We start from the raw sequence: 16,942 nt of genomic DNA on the forward strand, positions 1-16,942 counted from the left end.
TGACCTGCTGCATGGGTGACAGTTTTTTCCCCATATCAACTTAGACTGGCTTTGCGCCGTGGAGAAGCCACTCCAGTCCGACAACCAGAATGCAACTCCATAGCTTCCTGACAATGATGGATGCCTACTATTACATTACAACTGCTTATAGATAAAGTCATGGGCTTTGCAATAAATTAATTTAGCTTAATAATAATCACAGAAGTAGCCAGTCTTCACATTGTTTAAATATAGTAATGTGTGACAAGAAATCCACACCCTTCAGGTGTGGATGTGGCAACTAGTGATACCCAACCTAATAATGAAGGAGTAGCACCAGAAGGAAACAGGGAGACTCAACAAGGCTCATCAGAGAGGAATGTGGATACAGCTAACCCTAGGGACTCGGTAGTTTGTAATTCAGAAGAAGGTTCACTAAAAGTACCAGGCCTGGGGCCCCAGTGGAGAAAATCAGGAAAAGCCATATGACCGCCTGATAGACTTAACCTGTAGGGGTAGAGTTTATTTAAAAGGTGAGGAATGTGAGGAGTAAGGTATTTTGAACGATTAAGTACTACTTAGGTTAGGTGCAGATGCTCTTTTGTTTTATAAGTATTGTACATATTCAGTTATGTACAAGATAACCGTGTGACGTCATCGTCTCTTGTTAATAAACGTCATGCTGTCCGGACCTGAGTTACTCTCCATGCCCACACGTAACAAAGGGTGTGATTAAGAGTCCCGGTAGTACAGTCGGGTTCGTTCTTGACGCACAATCGAAAATTCCCGGTTCGAATCCCGGGCGGGACCGAAATGGTTGGACCCATTTCCTTTTACCTAATGCCTCTGTTCACCTAGCAGTAAGTAGGTACTCAGGAGTTAGTCAGCTTGTTGCGGGGTTGCATCCTGGACGGGGTCAGTAATTCGACTCTGGGGAGGGGGGAGGGGTGACCCCGATAAAAAAGCCTGTCTGTGAACACACTCTGGCTTCCTGTCTCTCGACACAGAGAATTATTAAATTATATCAGGGAGTGGCACTCAAATGACCGTAGTCATAGAGTGGCATGTATCAGAATCCGAAGGGAGAATCGCTCTCCTGACTATACCCTTAGAGAGTCATGTATTAGAGAGAAACATTCCCCCTGGCTGTAGCCATAGGGTGGCATGTATCAGAGAGTAACACTCACCACGGAATAATAGTATGGTGTCATGTATCAGAAAGTATCACTCAGCTAGCTGTAGCCATAGGGTATCATGTATCAGTAATATAGGGTGTCAGAGAGTAGCATGTTACGAACCTTGTCTCCTGTAGAGAGATGTTGGTGGAGACAAGCTTTGTAACAATTTAGTTAAAAGAGCGACAGTTATATAAAGGTAGTAAAGTGTACATTTCCTAAAAAAAAACTGCAGCTGGGAGGTCATGTGTTGCTGATATCACTCCGCCGAGGAAACTAGTACCAAGAGTTGGACACTTGTTGCAGAGTATGTATATATTGTATGGGAACCTTTTGTGAAGAAAAAATGGACTCATTTATGTAACCTACGAAGGGAGAATAGTTAAATGGTTATGGTTCACCATTTATGGCTAGTATGAAGAAAGGAGTATGGTTTGACTAGATATAATGAGAGATTTGGTATCCAGGGAGGCGGGTAAGATGGCCAGACCGGGCGTCATCTTACTTAGGACGCAGGAGCACCGTGTTGACTGACTGATAGTTTTCAGTGTTAATTCCTACCAGATATCCAGATAAGTTTTACTTTTATTTATATTTAAGTTGTATTCAAGAGATTTTAGAGTTAATTAAGATTCTACCAAGTGGGTTAATTAGAGTATCCAGGTTTCCTTTTACAAATTATTATTGAACCCCGAGTCATGTGTCTTGATAAATGTGCTGACAGGTGTTGTTGATATATATACTTACTATTGTCGGATCAGAGTATTGAGGTTTAACATATTGCTGGAGTTCTTTCAGTAAGCTAAACTATATTAGCGAGTAATGTTGGATATTTCCAACATCGAATACAGCATTGTTGTATTCTCATTACTTATTACTAACCATATTAATATTGTAGTAAGTAAAATTTACAACTCGTAGAATTCTCATGTACTAATAATTCATCTGTGCATTAGGCTAGAATTCTCACGTCACCTGACGCCAGTATTGCGTCAGATTTCTTTACAGTAAAACACATTATATTCAATTTGTGTGAGAATTAAATTCGGTTCTCCATAATTAAAGCATTCTGTATGACAACTGATTGCAGACGAATTGTTCTCAAACTAAAAGCCGAATAGAGCGTTAGAATTATACCGTCCACCTCGCGGTAGTGTTAACGGCATCAATGAATGCCATGGGGAGACATTAATTCCTCTCCCTTATATATTTACTATTCTTAAATAGGTAAATAATAATATTTCGTTCCTCTAAATAATAAACCCGTCCAGTCTTTAGAGTTTCAAGCGCAAATGCGAGAAATATTAATGTTCATGCCAATAATTTGTGTAATGAACGTCGACTCGGCATGGGGGGAGGGACGCGACGCCATCCTCAGTCGGTGAGGGTGTCGGGAAGCGGACACGTGCAAGGCCAGAAGGAGGCAAAGCTACGCTTACCGTACTCACAAAAGACGCCATTGTCCAGCAAATAGGACAAGTGTGTCCATCCACAGATGAAAGCCGCCACTGTGAGGCGTGAACGACCTTGCAGATAATATCTTCAACTAGTGCTGGTGTTAAATAAGGGACCCCTAGACTTGGTTCCTAACGACACGTGATCAGCCAGCTTGAAACGCATCAATCCAGGATAGGTTCACCGGAACTTGGGATGCGTAATTACGGCAATCTTAATACTTACACAGTGCCCACAGCTAAGTACTTTTTATTTGATGCATCATTTATAAGTTTATTAATAGCAGGGTGATTGCACGTCACGCGGCAAGACAACACCTAATAACAGGTGATTAGAATTCTATCTGTAGATATCAATAATCTTGAATATGAATTGAGTAGTTAAATCAATTGCTACTGGTAGTTATTTATCTTGCAGCTTGAGAGACGGATTCCTCATGCTGCCTTCTCCATGTTAATCGTGCCATTCGTCAATGTGCCAGACTTGGAGATTAAGAGGACTTCCAGAGTTATCTAAAGGAACCTACTACAAGCTAAGGCTTATTTCTTTTTCCTATATTTTAGCAATTTGATACATTCAGAATGTTCAACATAATGTGTGATTTTCTGTAACTCATTACTATGCTCATATTCATGTTCTTCTTTGTATGAATAATATTATATTCAACATTATTTATAGGATTAGATTATTATTAATTCAATTAGTGAACGAACCACATTGATTCCTGGACATACTGACCTCCAGTAATAACCCCCCAATGTAGGTGTTTGAGGTTTGGTTTTTAATAATACAGCCCATTAATTATTCTTATGATCATACTTTCTAGTCATATCCATAGTCACTGGTTTTCTCTAGAATTTTATCTAATGATCTGAAATTCTCAGTTTCCCTCTTTACTTTAAAAGCGGGTGGTCCTTCGTAATTTAATTTATTACTTTAATTATTAATTAATCAGAATCAAACCCAAATATCCCACATTATGGTCCTTCGAACCGGATAGGCATTAAATTTATAATTAAAATATTAACCATTAATAACTAATCCTTGTGTGATAGAAGCTAGACTAACTATTTAATTAATTGTGTCAACTAACAGTGTAACACATTAGTTAGTCTAGATCACACTAACATAGCTACCTTATACGTAGCTTTAGTGGGTCATAACCAGTTACCCACAACATTTAGACCTACACTTTATACTGAAGTAGAATCTTTAGGTCACCAAGAGCAACAGCTCATAACCTTATATTAATCACTAACACCAATTAAGTGTTAACCATTTAGGCTATACCAATGTTTCAATATGTGGCTGTCAGCAGACTGTCCATTATAGCCTGAATCCATGTTAAAGTTACTGCTTCACTCAAGTCAGTGGATCATTAACATTTAGGGATCCAGTATACTAATATAAATTACTGATCTCATACTAGTTAATCATTACCAACCCTGATAACATTTTATTCCACAATTAGGAGTACATTCAGGAGTTAGATAATATTTACGGCAGTAGAATACTTGCCAAACACAATTAATTCCTTTGTGTTCATTTAATTTCTTATACGCATAATTACACAAGTGTATATTATATAAAATACAAAAAAACCAAAAACACAGCACAATTATTTGCACATTACTGCACCATAATATAATCTTTGCCAACCTTTATTAGGTAACAATTTAGGCTGTGATTGTGTTGAATCTGGCACAAGCACAGACTAAATATTGTTGTAGTTTCTCAAGTAGAAATTCTCACGACTAGGCTTGAACTGGTTGGTGACACATATATTATTCTTTTGTGCTGACCCTATCAAGGGTGGGATTAACCATTTATTGTGTAATTATTTTATTGCATATTTCTATGTATGTCTTTGAGTGTTACTGTAAGTCTGCTACCCATCCGAGGCTGATTTAGAAGAGCTAAGCTGAGGAACACCTGTAGTGAGACCAAGGTACCACTCAAATCTTAGTTGCTTATTATTCGGTAGGTAACTAATCTCTAAATGAGGTAAATTACAACCATCCTCAAAAAATATTAGGCTGTCAATAATTATACCTGCTCTGCATCAAGGAGCAGACAACATAGCTATACCACTAGCTACATAAGCCCTATCAGGCTGTCAATAATTATACCTGCTCTGCATCAAGGAGCAGACTATAGCTATACCACTAGCTACATAAGCCCTATCAGGCTCAATTTACCACAAGAATGAATCCTTTAGAAAGGAACTCAAGATTCTTGACAGCTCTTCAAGGTCCTTTGGGAAAACTGCTTATGAAATGTCATTTCTGTGTCGAAACTGACCCAGGTGACGTCTACAGACTAGCAAGTTCCATAAGGATCGCCAGCCAAAAATATGATTACATCAAGACTGTAATCGAGACCCACAGGAATTTACTCCAGGCCGATCATACTGTCTCAGACCACTCACGTCTAACAGAATCTGATCTCGATAACTATGAACATTCTGTTCAAACCAGTTTAGACCGATATAAGGAGGTGCTTGCAAGACAAGATATTCCCGAGTGGGTAGATCAGATCATTAAAAGACCTGTATCCAAGCTAGATCACTATAAAAGGGTGCTTGCGAAACAAAATGATCCTGATTGGATAGAACGTTTTTGTAGAAAAACTACAACCGAGCAAGCACACTGCTCAGATGAAATACATGAGCTAAATCAAGACGAGGAGAATCCTCCAGTCAATACTGATCACTATACAGGATCAACAACTGAAGATCAACCTTCATTTTCTAACCTCTCATCTAATACAGCTTCATGTGATGATTTGTTTACAGAGTCTGATCAAATTTCAGACCACTCTTCTCAATGTTCCCTGGATTCTATAAGTTCGATACATAATGCTACTGAATTAACTAGCTTATCACCAGAACCCAGAGAAACAAATGAAGCTGCAGTAATCAGTGAATCTGAACCAGAAAATGATAAAGCTAATGCTGCAGCAGCAGCCGAAGCTGTAATCAAAGCTGAGGCTAAGCAAGAAGCCTTAAGCAACACAAGTAATGGCCACAATTGCTCACAACAGCCTTCTAAAGTAAGTGCTAACAATGAGAAGACTATTATAAACCTTGTGCACCAATTATTAAATTTATCTTCACCAGAGCAATCAGATGACTCTTTACAAGCTTTTAGTTTTCAGCTTGAGTCACTGATAAATTCTTTCAGTAAAGAGGTGGATCACCCAACTACTGAGTGGATGACTAAAATTATCATCCAGAGAAAATTGTCTGGTGACACACTTAATCAATTATATGTATGCCAGAATGGTAATACCCTGTCAATGCAGGATATATTTACAGGTTTGCGTAATATGAGCAATCATACAGCAGACCAAGCAATTAATGCTAAATCTGAATGCACCAAAACTGTACCTACATCAGTTTCCTTGCCTGAAACTTCTAAAGTGACACTGTCACTAGGTAACCAAGGTGCTAATACTCAATGTAACAACAATCAGTCAAATACTGATTCATAAGTGAGACCTAAGAGTCCCACAGGTGCTCCTAAGAGACCTAATGGTCCAAAGAGCACTGCTAATAACTTCACAGGTGCTCCTAAGAGACCTCATAGTCCAAAGAGCACTCCCAAGAGCCTGTTAATGGTTCCTCAGAGTACACCAAGTACTCACAAGAGAATAAATAACAAGCAAATGCAAGCAGCAAAACCATCGCCACCTGCAAATACTGTTTTACCTAAACCGGTAACCTCTAAACGATCTGTAGGATGGGGAATATGCTTGTTTTGCAATCAAAAACATTCTCTGTACAAATGTACTAATTATCCTAATAGAGACACAAGAGTCAGACGACTCAAACAGTTACACAAATGTACTAGGTGTCTCAAACCACATAATGTTAACAGCTGTGACACCCCACTGAACACCTGCAATAGGTGTAGAAGGGGCAAGCATCATGCTGCACTGTGCAAATTAGTTAGGGCTAATTATGTCAATCCTAGAATAGGACGTAGAGAATCTACACAAGTACAGTGCTGCAAGGTGCGAGATGTGTACAGCGTAACTACACAAGCATCTCAAGTGGATGCTGCTTTGCCTACTGCCCAACTTCAAGTGAAGAACAGAGGAGCCAAGATCACCATACGTGGACTATTTGACCAAGGTTCCCAGAGAACTTTCATTACTCAAAGGGCAGCAGAGGCACTTAATTTACAACCAATAGGACAGGTAAAATTAAACTTGTCAGGGTCCATGATAAATCGAGGAACCCATGAATACACAGTAGTTCAACCGCTTGTACGACTAGGTAGTCATGCCAAGGCTGTCCAAGCCATTGTTGTAGATCAAATACCTTTAGACTTAAATATTAAGGGTCTGGGGTACACAGCCCACTTCCTGCAGGAACGTGAAATTAATTTGGCTGACAACAAATTAATGTCTGACCACCTTAACAATGTAGATGTACTAGTAGGAGCCGACTACTATTACCAGTTCATAACTGGACATGTTAAACGATTGGGAATGAATATGCTCCGATCTGCAGGAGGCTACTTACTTACTGGTAAAGTTCTGAATGTGAACAAGCCTAAGCCTGCCAATAATAAATTAGTCAACAGTAAACCGATTCTCCAGCAGCAAGCTAAAAGGAGAAATACAGCTGAGTAATAAACTCAGATTGAATGTAGTGCAATTGATACTCGCCGAGATGTTTCATAGCTCTCAGTGATAATCAATGGTCCGTACTCAAACAAGTACAAGTCACAGCGACCAAGCCATTGAATTCACTGCAGACCTAGAATTATTCTCGACAAGTAGTAATTGACCACACTCGGTCTTCCTAGTTAAATTGTAATGTTAGGCTAGAGAATCTAGTACTCCCTAGGAATTAATAATGTTAGGCTAGAGAATCTAGCACTCAATGCCACTGGCATTTCCTGAATTTAGTGATAACATTCACTAGGACCACTGGTCCACTATACTTGCGCTTAAAGGTTTGCCAAGAAAACCTTCTTAATACCATGTTTTCTGCACTAAGAATTAGTGATAAATACTTGCATTAATTGTTTGAGTTGTTTTCTTTCGTTTCTGCTTAATTAGTGTAGGAGCGCAACACGAACAAACTTGCAAACTTACTAACATGTAAGTGAATTTCCAGAGAACTAATATGTTTAATGCATTACCGTTAAACATTAGCATTGTTAATTAACATGCTTCATGAGCTTAACATAGCTCACCTTAGAATTAACGTAATAATATGAGTGCTCGTTCACCATGCGCACGAGCTTAATATTGCTCGCCATGATAACTGAATGACAAAACTCCACCTCGTTAATTCGAGTTCACTGAACTCACCCTGTTAACTGTTAACGAGCTCCATGTAGCTCACCCTGTCAGCACTGCTGACGAGCTCAATGCAGCTCACCCTGTCAACACTGTTGACGAGTTCAATGTAACTCACCCTGTTAACTGTTAACGAGCTCCATGTAGCTCACCCTGTCAGCACTGCTGACGAGCTCCATGCAACTCACCCTGTCAGCACTGCTGACGAGCTCAATGCAGCTCACCCTGTCAACACTGTTGACGAGTTCACTGCAACTCACCCTGTTAGCACTGCTAACGAGCTCACTGTAGCTCACCCTGTCAACACTGTTGACGAGTTCCATGCAACTCACCCTGTTAGCACTAGCTAACGAGCTCACTGTAGCTCACCCTGTCAACACTGTTGACGAGTTCACTGTAACTCACCCTGTTAGCACTAGCTAACGAGCTCAATGCCGCTCACCCTGTTAGCACCAGCTAACGAGCTCACGGTAGCTCACCCTGTCAACACTGTTGACGAGTTCACTGCTGTCGGAAAATCCGACACCATTTAATAATATACAGACAGATAATAAGTGCTGCTGTATTACCAACAAGTTACCCATAGAAAACGTAACTTGTAGTGGAATTTCCGTCTAAAGAAAACGGGATATCATCACCACATACTATTATAATTCACCAGCTATTCTGCTGGGAATTATTCTTAAATACATTAGTCTTTGGACTTTACCATCATAAAACCATCTTATATAAATTAACTTAATTATCAATATTAAAGTAGAGTAAATGTGACCCTTCTATCACTTTCTGAAATGTGGACAATGTAAGCCAGGCGTCAGGGTGAGGAGGAGGGCAGCCATTGTTGTTTATTGAGACCAGAGGCTCACACGGGAGCAAATTCGGCTCCTGTTAAATTTACTTGGACGTAGTGTTATGGAACCCAAAGGTGTACCATTGTCAACACGCTGTCTACAAATACAAGTTAAGTGTCTATCCGAAACCCGTTTATCATTCATTTATGGCCATTAATGTCAGGATATAGGGTTAGCCGGTTAGAACGCGAAATCGCCTCATACTAAGGTAATTAAGCCAGGTCTTTAAAGTTCCATGTACTGTATAGTGTTTTCTCTGATATAGCTTGTCATATATAGGATTCTGGCTTCACAGCTAGCGCACTTTTGACAGGTCAAGACGAGGATGCAAGATTATGTGCACCAGTTACTGGGTGATAGAAGCTACCTCAAAGAGGATAATTTGGTGTCTACACTCTAGTTATACCTGGTGGACTAACCTGCTGTACTATAAGAGAAGGAACCTCATCAATGTATGTAGCTATTACTGTAATTTGATTGGCTGCATATGTGTAATATAAACCCCCCCTAATGTGTAGAGGATCGATTTGTGAGATTATGAGATTATTGCAGAAATACAGTCCACTTATCATTATACAAATTGCTATCGAAGTATATAAATTAACGTAAATATAAATTCATATAAATTAAACAAATATAAATCTCACAGGTCGGTTCCCACAACTGCAACTCACCCTGTTAGCACTAGCTAACGAGCTCCATACAGCTCACCCTGTTAGCACCAGCTAACGAGCTCAATGTAGCTCACCATGTTCACGAGTTTAATATAACTCGACCAGTTAATGAGCTCAATACTGCTCACCATGTTAATTCGAGTACATTTTTGCTTACAATTAGCTTAGTCACTTACTTAGGTAGGTTTAGAGACTTTAGTAGTGTCAACTGAGTACTAGCCTAATCAGTACTCACCATTAATTACAGTTGACTATACTTATAGAGACTGATCTAATAAACTCAAATTCATGTAAAGGTGATTTCGTATTAAACAGTTTACAGTGTCAAGCCTATGAGCTGCCATTTAATTAGCTCATAAGTCAGAATGACTAGGCTACTAATCTCACTGTCGACTCAGAATTTTCCTTGATTTTAATGAATAAACTTTTCAGTTTCTACCTTTCTATCTTAGCTAGTTAGCAAATTAATTGTACCATCAGTCAGCATGACTACTGCACGGCAGTGCACATTTAATTCAATTTCCTCATTTGAATTTGGGGTGATCATGATGCTGCGTGATGTTATTGTCTAGTAACTCAATAGTTACAAGTCACAGCGACCCTAGACAGTGACTTCACTGTAGTGTCATAGTTTCCTTGATCTTAAATGACTAATAATACTTTACTGTATAATTATACAATAGTGTTATCAGTTCTTAGGAACTTATTCTGAGTTTACCTACGATTCAGCAGCTACGTAATACACCATTACATGTCACTGCGACCCTAGTTGTTGAGTTTATTGTGAGCTTTAGAGTGTTCCTGTTTACCGATAACTTAATCATTTAATGTTTCATTATTTCATACATGTTTCCACTAAGGGAAACTGCAAACCTATTACAACTCTGAACAAGAGTAATTTCTTTCACATCCCACTGAGAAAACTGTGATGATGCTACGATGTGATATCACGTAACGAAACATTACACGTCACTGTGACCCAAGATATCACATCACTGTAGATTCTGTTAGTTTAAATTGGGAGAGTTGAATTCTATAAATATTGTGTAGGCTACAAACAACATGTTTCAGTTGACATGTAAATAGCAAGACTCAAGTTCTTGTAAGTCCTTGATAAATCCGGGACGTTCGTTATGTGTGTACTAACATACTAACATACTAATGTATTAATCTTAATATCACTTCGGGATAGGTCAGTACAACACAGTACACTGCGACCCTGAGAATCCCCCCCCCGGAGTTATGTTGGATATTTCCAACATCGAATACAGCATTGTTGTATTCTCATTACTTATTACTAACCATATTAATATTGTAGTAAGTAAAATTAACAACTCGTAGAATTCTCATGTACTAATAATTCATCTGTGCATTAGGCTAGAATTCTCACGTCACCTGACGCCAGTATTGCGTCAGATTTCTTTACAGTAAAACACATTATATTCAATTTGTGTGAGAATTAAATACGATTCTCCATAATTAAAGCATTCTGTATGACAACTGATTGCAGACGAATTGTTCTCAAACTAAAAGCCGAATAGAGCGTTAGAATTATACCGTCCACCTCGCAGTAGTGTTAACGGCATCAATGAATGCCATGGGGAGACATTAATTCCTCTCCCTTATATATTTACTATTCTTAAATAGGTAAATAATAATATTTCGTTCCTCTAAATAGTAAACCCGTCCAGTCTTTAGAGTTTCAAGCGCGAATGCGAGAAATATTAATGTTCATGCCAATAATTTGTGTAATGAACGTCGACTCGGCGTGGGGGGAGGGACGCGACGCCATCCTCAGTCGGTGAGGGTGTCGGGAAGCAGACACGTGCAAGGCCAGAAGGAGGCAAAGCTACGCTTACCGTACTCACAAAGGACGCCATTGTCCAGCAAATAGGACAAGTGTGTCCATCCACAGATGAAAGCCGCCACTGTGAGGCGTGAACGACCTTGCAGATAATATCTTCAACTAGTGCTGGTGTTAAATAAGGGACCCCTAGACTTGGTTCCTAACGACACGTGATCAGCCAGCTTGAAACGCATCAATCCAGGATAGGTTCACCGGAACTTGGGATGCGTAATTACGGCAATCTTAATACTTACACAGTGCCCACAGCTAAGTACTTTTTATTTGATGCATCATTTATAAGTTTATTAATAGCAGGGTGATTGCACGTCACGCGGCAAGACAACACCTAATAACAGGTGATTAGAATTCTATCTGTAGATATCAATAATCTTGAATATGAATTGAGTAGTTAAATCAATTGCTACTGGTAGTTATTTATCTTGCAGCTTGAGAGACGGATTCCTCATGCTGCCTTCTCCATGTTAATCGTGCCATTCGTCAATGTGCCTGACTTGGAGATTAAGAGGACTTCCAGAGTTATCTAAAGGAACCTACTACAAGCTAAGGCTTATTTCTTTTTCCTATATTTTAGCAATTTGATACATTCAGAATGTTCAACATAATGTGTGATTTACTGTAACTCATTACTATGCTCATATTCATGTTCTTCTTTGTATGAATAATATTATATTCAACATTATTTATAGGATTAGATTATTATTAATTGAATTAGTGAACGAACCACACTGATTCCTGGACGTACTGACCTCCAGTAATAACCCCCCAATGTAGGTGTTTGAGGTTTGGTTTTTAATAATACAGCCCATTAATTATTCTTATGATCATACTTTCTAGTCATATCCATAGTCACTGGTTTTCTCTAGAATTTTATCTAATGATCTGAAATTCTCAGTTTCCCTCTTAGTTTAAAAGCGGGTGGTCCTTCGTAATTTAATTTATTACTTTAATTATTAATTAATCAGAATCAAACCCAAATATCCCACAAGTAACTATTAAAAAGAAATTCATTAGGTTAAGAAGAGTTTCTATTGAATATTTTATCTGTTGTATGGTTTATTTCAGTAAATATAATTTTAGTGTGTTATTCTACTCAGACGCTTTTCTACTCCTGTTGAAATATCCTTTGGATTAACTAGAAGGTTACCATCCATCATATTCCATAGGCAAATAAGTAAATTAAGAATAATTATATGACCACAGCAGTAGCTTAGGGTTTGGCCTAGGAATACGGCCAAATTTGAGATTAGATATTATGGGCCAGGGCGTGACAGAGAGTAAACATCAGTAATTTACAAAAGGCTGTGACACTGAAACGAGTACCAGACTATCACAGTTAATAGAAGCTGGGAGTACACGTGACACAACACTTACCTGTCTGTATTCATAGGGTGTCATGTATCAGGGAGTAACACTCACCTCGCTGTAGTCGTAGGGTGTCATGTATCAGGGAATGACACTCACCTGGCTGTACTCGCAGGGTGTCATGTATTAGAGAGTGGCACTCACCTGGCTGTAGTCGCAGGGTGTTATGTATCAGGGAGTGACACTCACCTGGCTGTAGTAATAGGGTGTCATGTATCAGGGAGTGACACTCACCTGGCTGTAGTAATAGGGTGTCATGTATCAGGGAGTGACACTCACCTGACTGTAGTCGTAGGGTGTCATGCCAGTCTCCACACATGGGTTTGTGTCAGCTACGGCGGCATCTGTGGACAAGATAGGAGCAAGGAGAGTAATTAGTAGCGTGAAGGAACAGTAAAGGAGTGAGGGATGTGGCTAGTATGAAGAAAGGAAGAAGAAATCTTCTTCCTTCCAAGAAAGGAAGAAGATACGTGTTAGCCAGGGAGCAGCGAAGGATGTGGTGAGGGAAGTTCAGCCAGCTGGCGACACATGGCAGCTACACAACACTGGAGATATCAGTTCCTGGCTAAGTAATCTGCCTTCCCCTTTCCCCTTGTTGAATAAGGGCCCTCCCAATGGAACTTGTAGGAATTTATTATTATATATGTATACCCTCATGTGGTAGGATACGTTGATACTATACAGGGGAATAGAGTAACGTTAGTATTAATGAAGGTCGAGAGCGGCTGTTAATTGCCGGCTTGATTGAAGTTGTCCAAGACAAATCATTATATATATGATGTATTTCTTTGGTCATTAAATGTTCTTTTTTAGGTTTAACTCTGTGTTTATATGTACCTCCATTAAGGTTATGCCACGTCATTTGTATGTGAAAGCATGAGAGTAGGGTACTGAGCACTTGAATTCAGGAATTGAGATTTAATGAAATCTGGTCCTTTCAAGAGGACCAGAGTAGAGAATTGAAGTCATTTCTTCCGCCCAGGGCGTAAGTGAGAACCCCGATGATCACAGGAATAGCTGGATAACCAAGTGTTTGAGGTAGACACCTGCCACTCTACCTCTCGCTCTCTGCGGACAGAAAGTAAGTATCCTAGTTAGTTCCCAGAGGTGCTGTGGGTTCCTTGTGTTTTGGAGCTGGTGTACACAGGGGTTAAGCGCCGACTTCATCACGAGGGAAAGTGAGTACAGAGCCGACAGTAAAGAAAAAGTGACGGAATATCACCGGTGGAGCTCGACGAGGATCTGACCTTTGTCATCCCCCGTGACACCATTGAAATTAAATGCTACGTCGGTGATTGAAAAATGATACTGAGAGTGCAGGAAGAACTAGTATATGAAGATTTTAGACCAGCAATTAACAAACCAAATGGTCCTATAGCCACTTGTCCTCTGTTAAGGCACAATTTCTTGCTTCTGACTTTATTTGCAAGAGGCAATTTACATAGCAAAACCAAGCTTTCCTTGTGCACCTTTCGTTAATTATTAGCACTATTCTTGTGGTAATAGTTAAGTCATAGGACCTGATTGTGAATGTCCTAACACTCTTTTAGATGTGCAGTTCTATTTCTTGCCTTCTTTCACCCTTATCTGAGGCTCTCAAGGACGAGTAAACTTGGCCATTGATCTAGAAGAAGAGAGGAGTTGCTGGAACATTTTTGAAAGAACCTCTTAGAAGCTATAAAATGATATGGATTTTTTTTATAAAGTACCAAGTAATTAAAGCATTTCATTTCTCTTGTTAAAAATTATTGCAAATTGGAATGTGTTTTGAGTTTTTTGTGTGTGTGTGTTTGCTTTCTGTTTTGAAAGTGTAAAGTGTTTTGTCACTGTACAAAATGCTTATGGCATTGTTGGGCACTGCTGGAGCACTGTCAGGGTATGGCATAGATGAATGATGCCTAAACTGGGTGGCAGTGTCATTCCACTTGCTCACTGAAGAATTAAAGTGAGTTTTTACGTACCCATGGATCATCTGAGAGTTTAGTTTCTATCAATGTCCTCCCATCCTGGCCCTGTTCATTCATTACATTTTGGGTGTGTTCACTTCATCAACACCTGTACAAATCTTTTACGTCGTAATCATGGCACCATTTTCCTTGCTATTTTCCAGTGATTTGAGGTCTAGTTTTTTGAGTCTTTCTTCGAAGCTGAGTTCTCTTAGTTCAAGGACCAGTCTCATATCACAAAACCTGCTCTTCTACAAATTTGCTTTGAACTTTCTCTGGTGTGACGTCCACAATGTTGTTGCATAATTAAGCTCTGATTTAACTCACGTAATGTAGAGTGTTTTGAAACCTTCCCTGGCCATGTGCCTGAAGACAACAATGTTTGACAGCTATGCATACATCACTGATGATATCCTGTTAATGTCTGCCTCATGTGATACTCGCTGTTATATCTTCACACAGATAACTATTATATTCTGACTCAATGTATGTAAGACAGTGTAGAGGCGTACCTGTGAGGAGAAGGGCGAGCGTCCCTAGCAGACAGGTCTTCACAAGGTCACCAGCAGCCATGATGGCAGTAGTCTGTGGTACTCGACTATCAGACGCTCCCTTTTATGTATATACACGTCCCTCACCCGGGCGCAGTTTGCACCTGGTGTTTCCCATGAACTTTTATGAGTGTGTGTGTGTGTGTGTATTCGCCTAGTTGTATTCACCTAGTTGTGCTTGCGAGGGTTGAGCTCTGCTCTTTCGGCCTGCCTCTCAACTGTCAATCAACTGTTTGATTGACAGTTGATTAACACTTTCTACTACTACTATTTTTCCACCCCCCCCCACACACACACCAGGAAGCAGCCGGTGACAGCTGACTAACTCCCAGGTACCTATTTACTGCTAGGTAACAGGGGCATAGGGTGAAAGAAACTCTGCACACCGTTTCTCGCAAGCGCCCTGGATCGAACCCGAGACCACATGATCACGTGCCCAGCATGCTGTCCGCTCGGCCGGCCGGCTCTGTGTGTGTTTGTATGTGTGTGTGTGTGTACTCACCTAATTGTACTCACTTAATTGTGCTTGCGGGGGTTGAGCACTGGGTCTTTGGTCCCGCCTCTTAACCGTCCATCAACAGGTGTACAGGTTCCTGAGCCTACTGGGCTCTATCATATCTACACTTGAAACTGTGTATAGAGTCTGCCTCCACCACATCACTTCCTAATGCATTCCATTTGTCAACATCTCTGACACTAAAAAAGTTATTTCTAATATCTCTGTGGCTCATTTGGGCACTCAGTTTCCACCTGTGTCCCCTAGTGCGTATGCCCCTTGTGTTACATAGACTGTCTTTATCTACACTATCAATTCCCTTGAGAATCTTGAATGTGGTGATCATGTCACCCCTAACTCTTCTGTCTTCCAGCGGAGTGAGGTTTAATCCCGTAGCCTCTCCTCGTAGCTCATACCTCTCAGCTCGGGTACTAGTCTGGTGGAAAACCTTTGAACCTTTTCCAGTTTGGTCTTATCTTTGACTAGATATGGACTCCTTCCTGGGGCAGCATACTCCAGGATTGGCCTGACATATGTGGTATACAAAGTTCTGAATGATTCCTTACACAAGTTTCTGAATGCCGTTCTTATGTTCGCCAGCCTGGCATATGCCGCTGATGTTATCCTCTTGATATGGGCTGCAGGGGACAGGTCTGGCGTGATATCAACCCCCCAAGTCTTTTTCTCTCTCTGACTCATGAAGAATTTCATCTCCCAGATAAAACCTTGTATCTGGCCTCCTGCTCCCTACGCCTATCTTCATTACATTACATTTACTTGGGTTAAACTCAAACAACCATTTTTCGACCATTCCTTCAGCTTGTCTAGGTCTTCTTGAAGCCTCAAGCAGTCCTCCTCTGTCTTAATCTTCCTCATAATTTTGGCATCGTCAGCAAACATTGAGAGAAATGAATCTGTACCCTCCGTACAGATTCTGTATCCGTATGAATCTGTATCATTTACATATATCAGAAACAAGATAGGACCGAGTACCGAGCCCTGTGGGACTCCACTGATGACTTCACGCCAATCCGAGGTCTAACCCCTCACCGTAACTCTCTGCTTCATATTGCTTAGGTACTCCCTAATCCACGGAGCACCTTACCAGCTACACCTGCCTGTCTCTCCAGCTTATGTACCAGCCTCTTATGCGGTACTGTGTCAAAGGCTTTCCGACATTCCAAGAAAATGCAGTCCGTCCAGCCTTCTTTTTCTTGCTTAATCTTTGTCACCTGGTCGTAGAATTCTATTAAGTCTGTCAGGCAAGATTAAC

The 16,942-nt window shown here is 40.2% G+C and overlaps 1 protein-coding gene across 1 annotated transcript in view; it reads right to left on the bottom strand.

The window, feature by feature from the left end:
- Nucleotides 1-15,223, bottom strand: part of LOC138370685 (uncharacterized) — a 24,599-nt gene extending 9,376 nt beyond the window's left edge. Inside the window, exons 1-2 of the mRNA XM_069335297.1 lie at nucleotides 15,135-15,223; nucleotides 12,956-13,020 (exon numbers count right to left, since the gene is read on the bottom strand). Coding sequence (XP_069191398.1) covers nucleotides 12,956-13,020; nucleotides 15,135-15,195 — 126 coding nt within the window. The 5' untranslated portion in view covers nucleotides 15,196-15,223. The remainder of the gene's footprint in view (nucleotides 1-12,955; nucleotides 13,021-15,134) is intronic.
- Between the last annotated feature and the right edge of the window lie 1,719 nt (nucleotides 15,224-16,942).

The sequence above is a fragment of the Procambarus clarkii genome, chromosome 33 (assembly GCF_040958095.1).
Source record: "Procambarus clarkii isolate CNS0578487 chromosome 33, FALCON_Pclarkii_2.0, whole genome shotgun sequence".
NCBI lineage: Eukaryota > Metazoa > Arthropoda > Malacostraca > Decapoda > Cambaridae > Procambarus > Procambarus clarkii.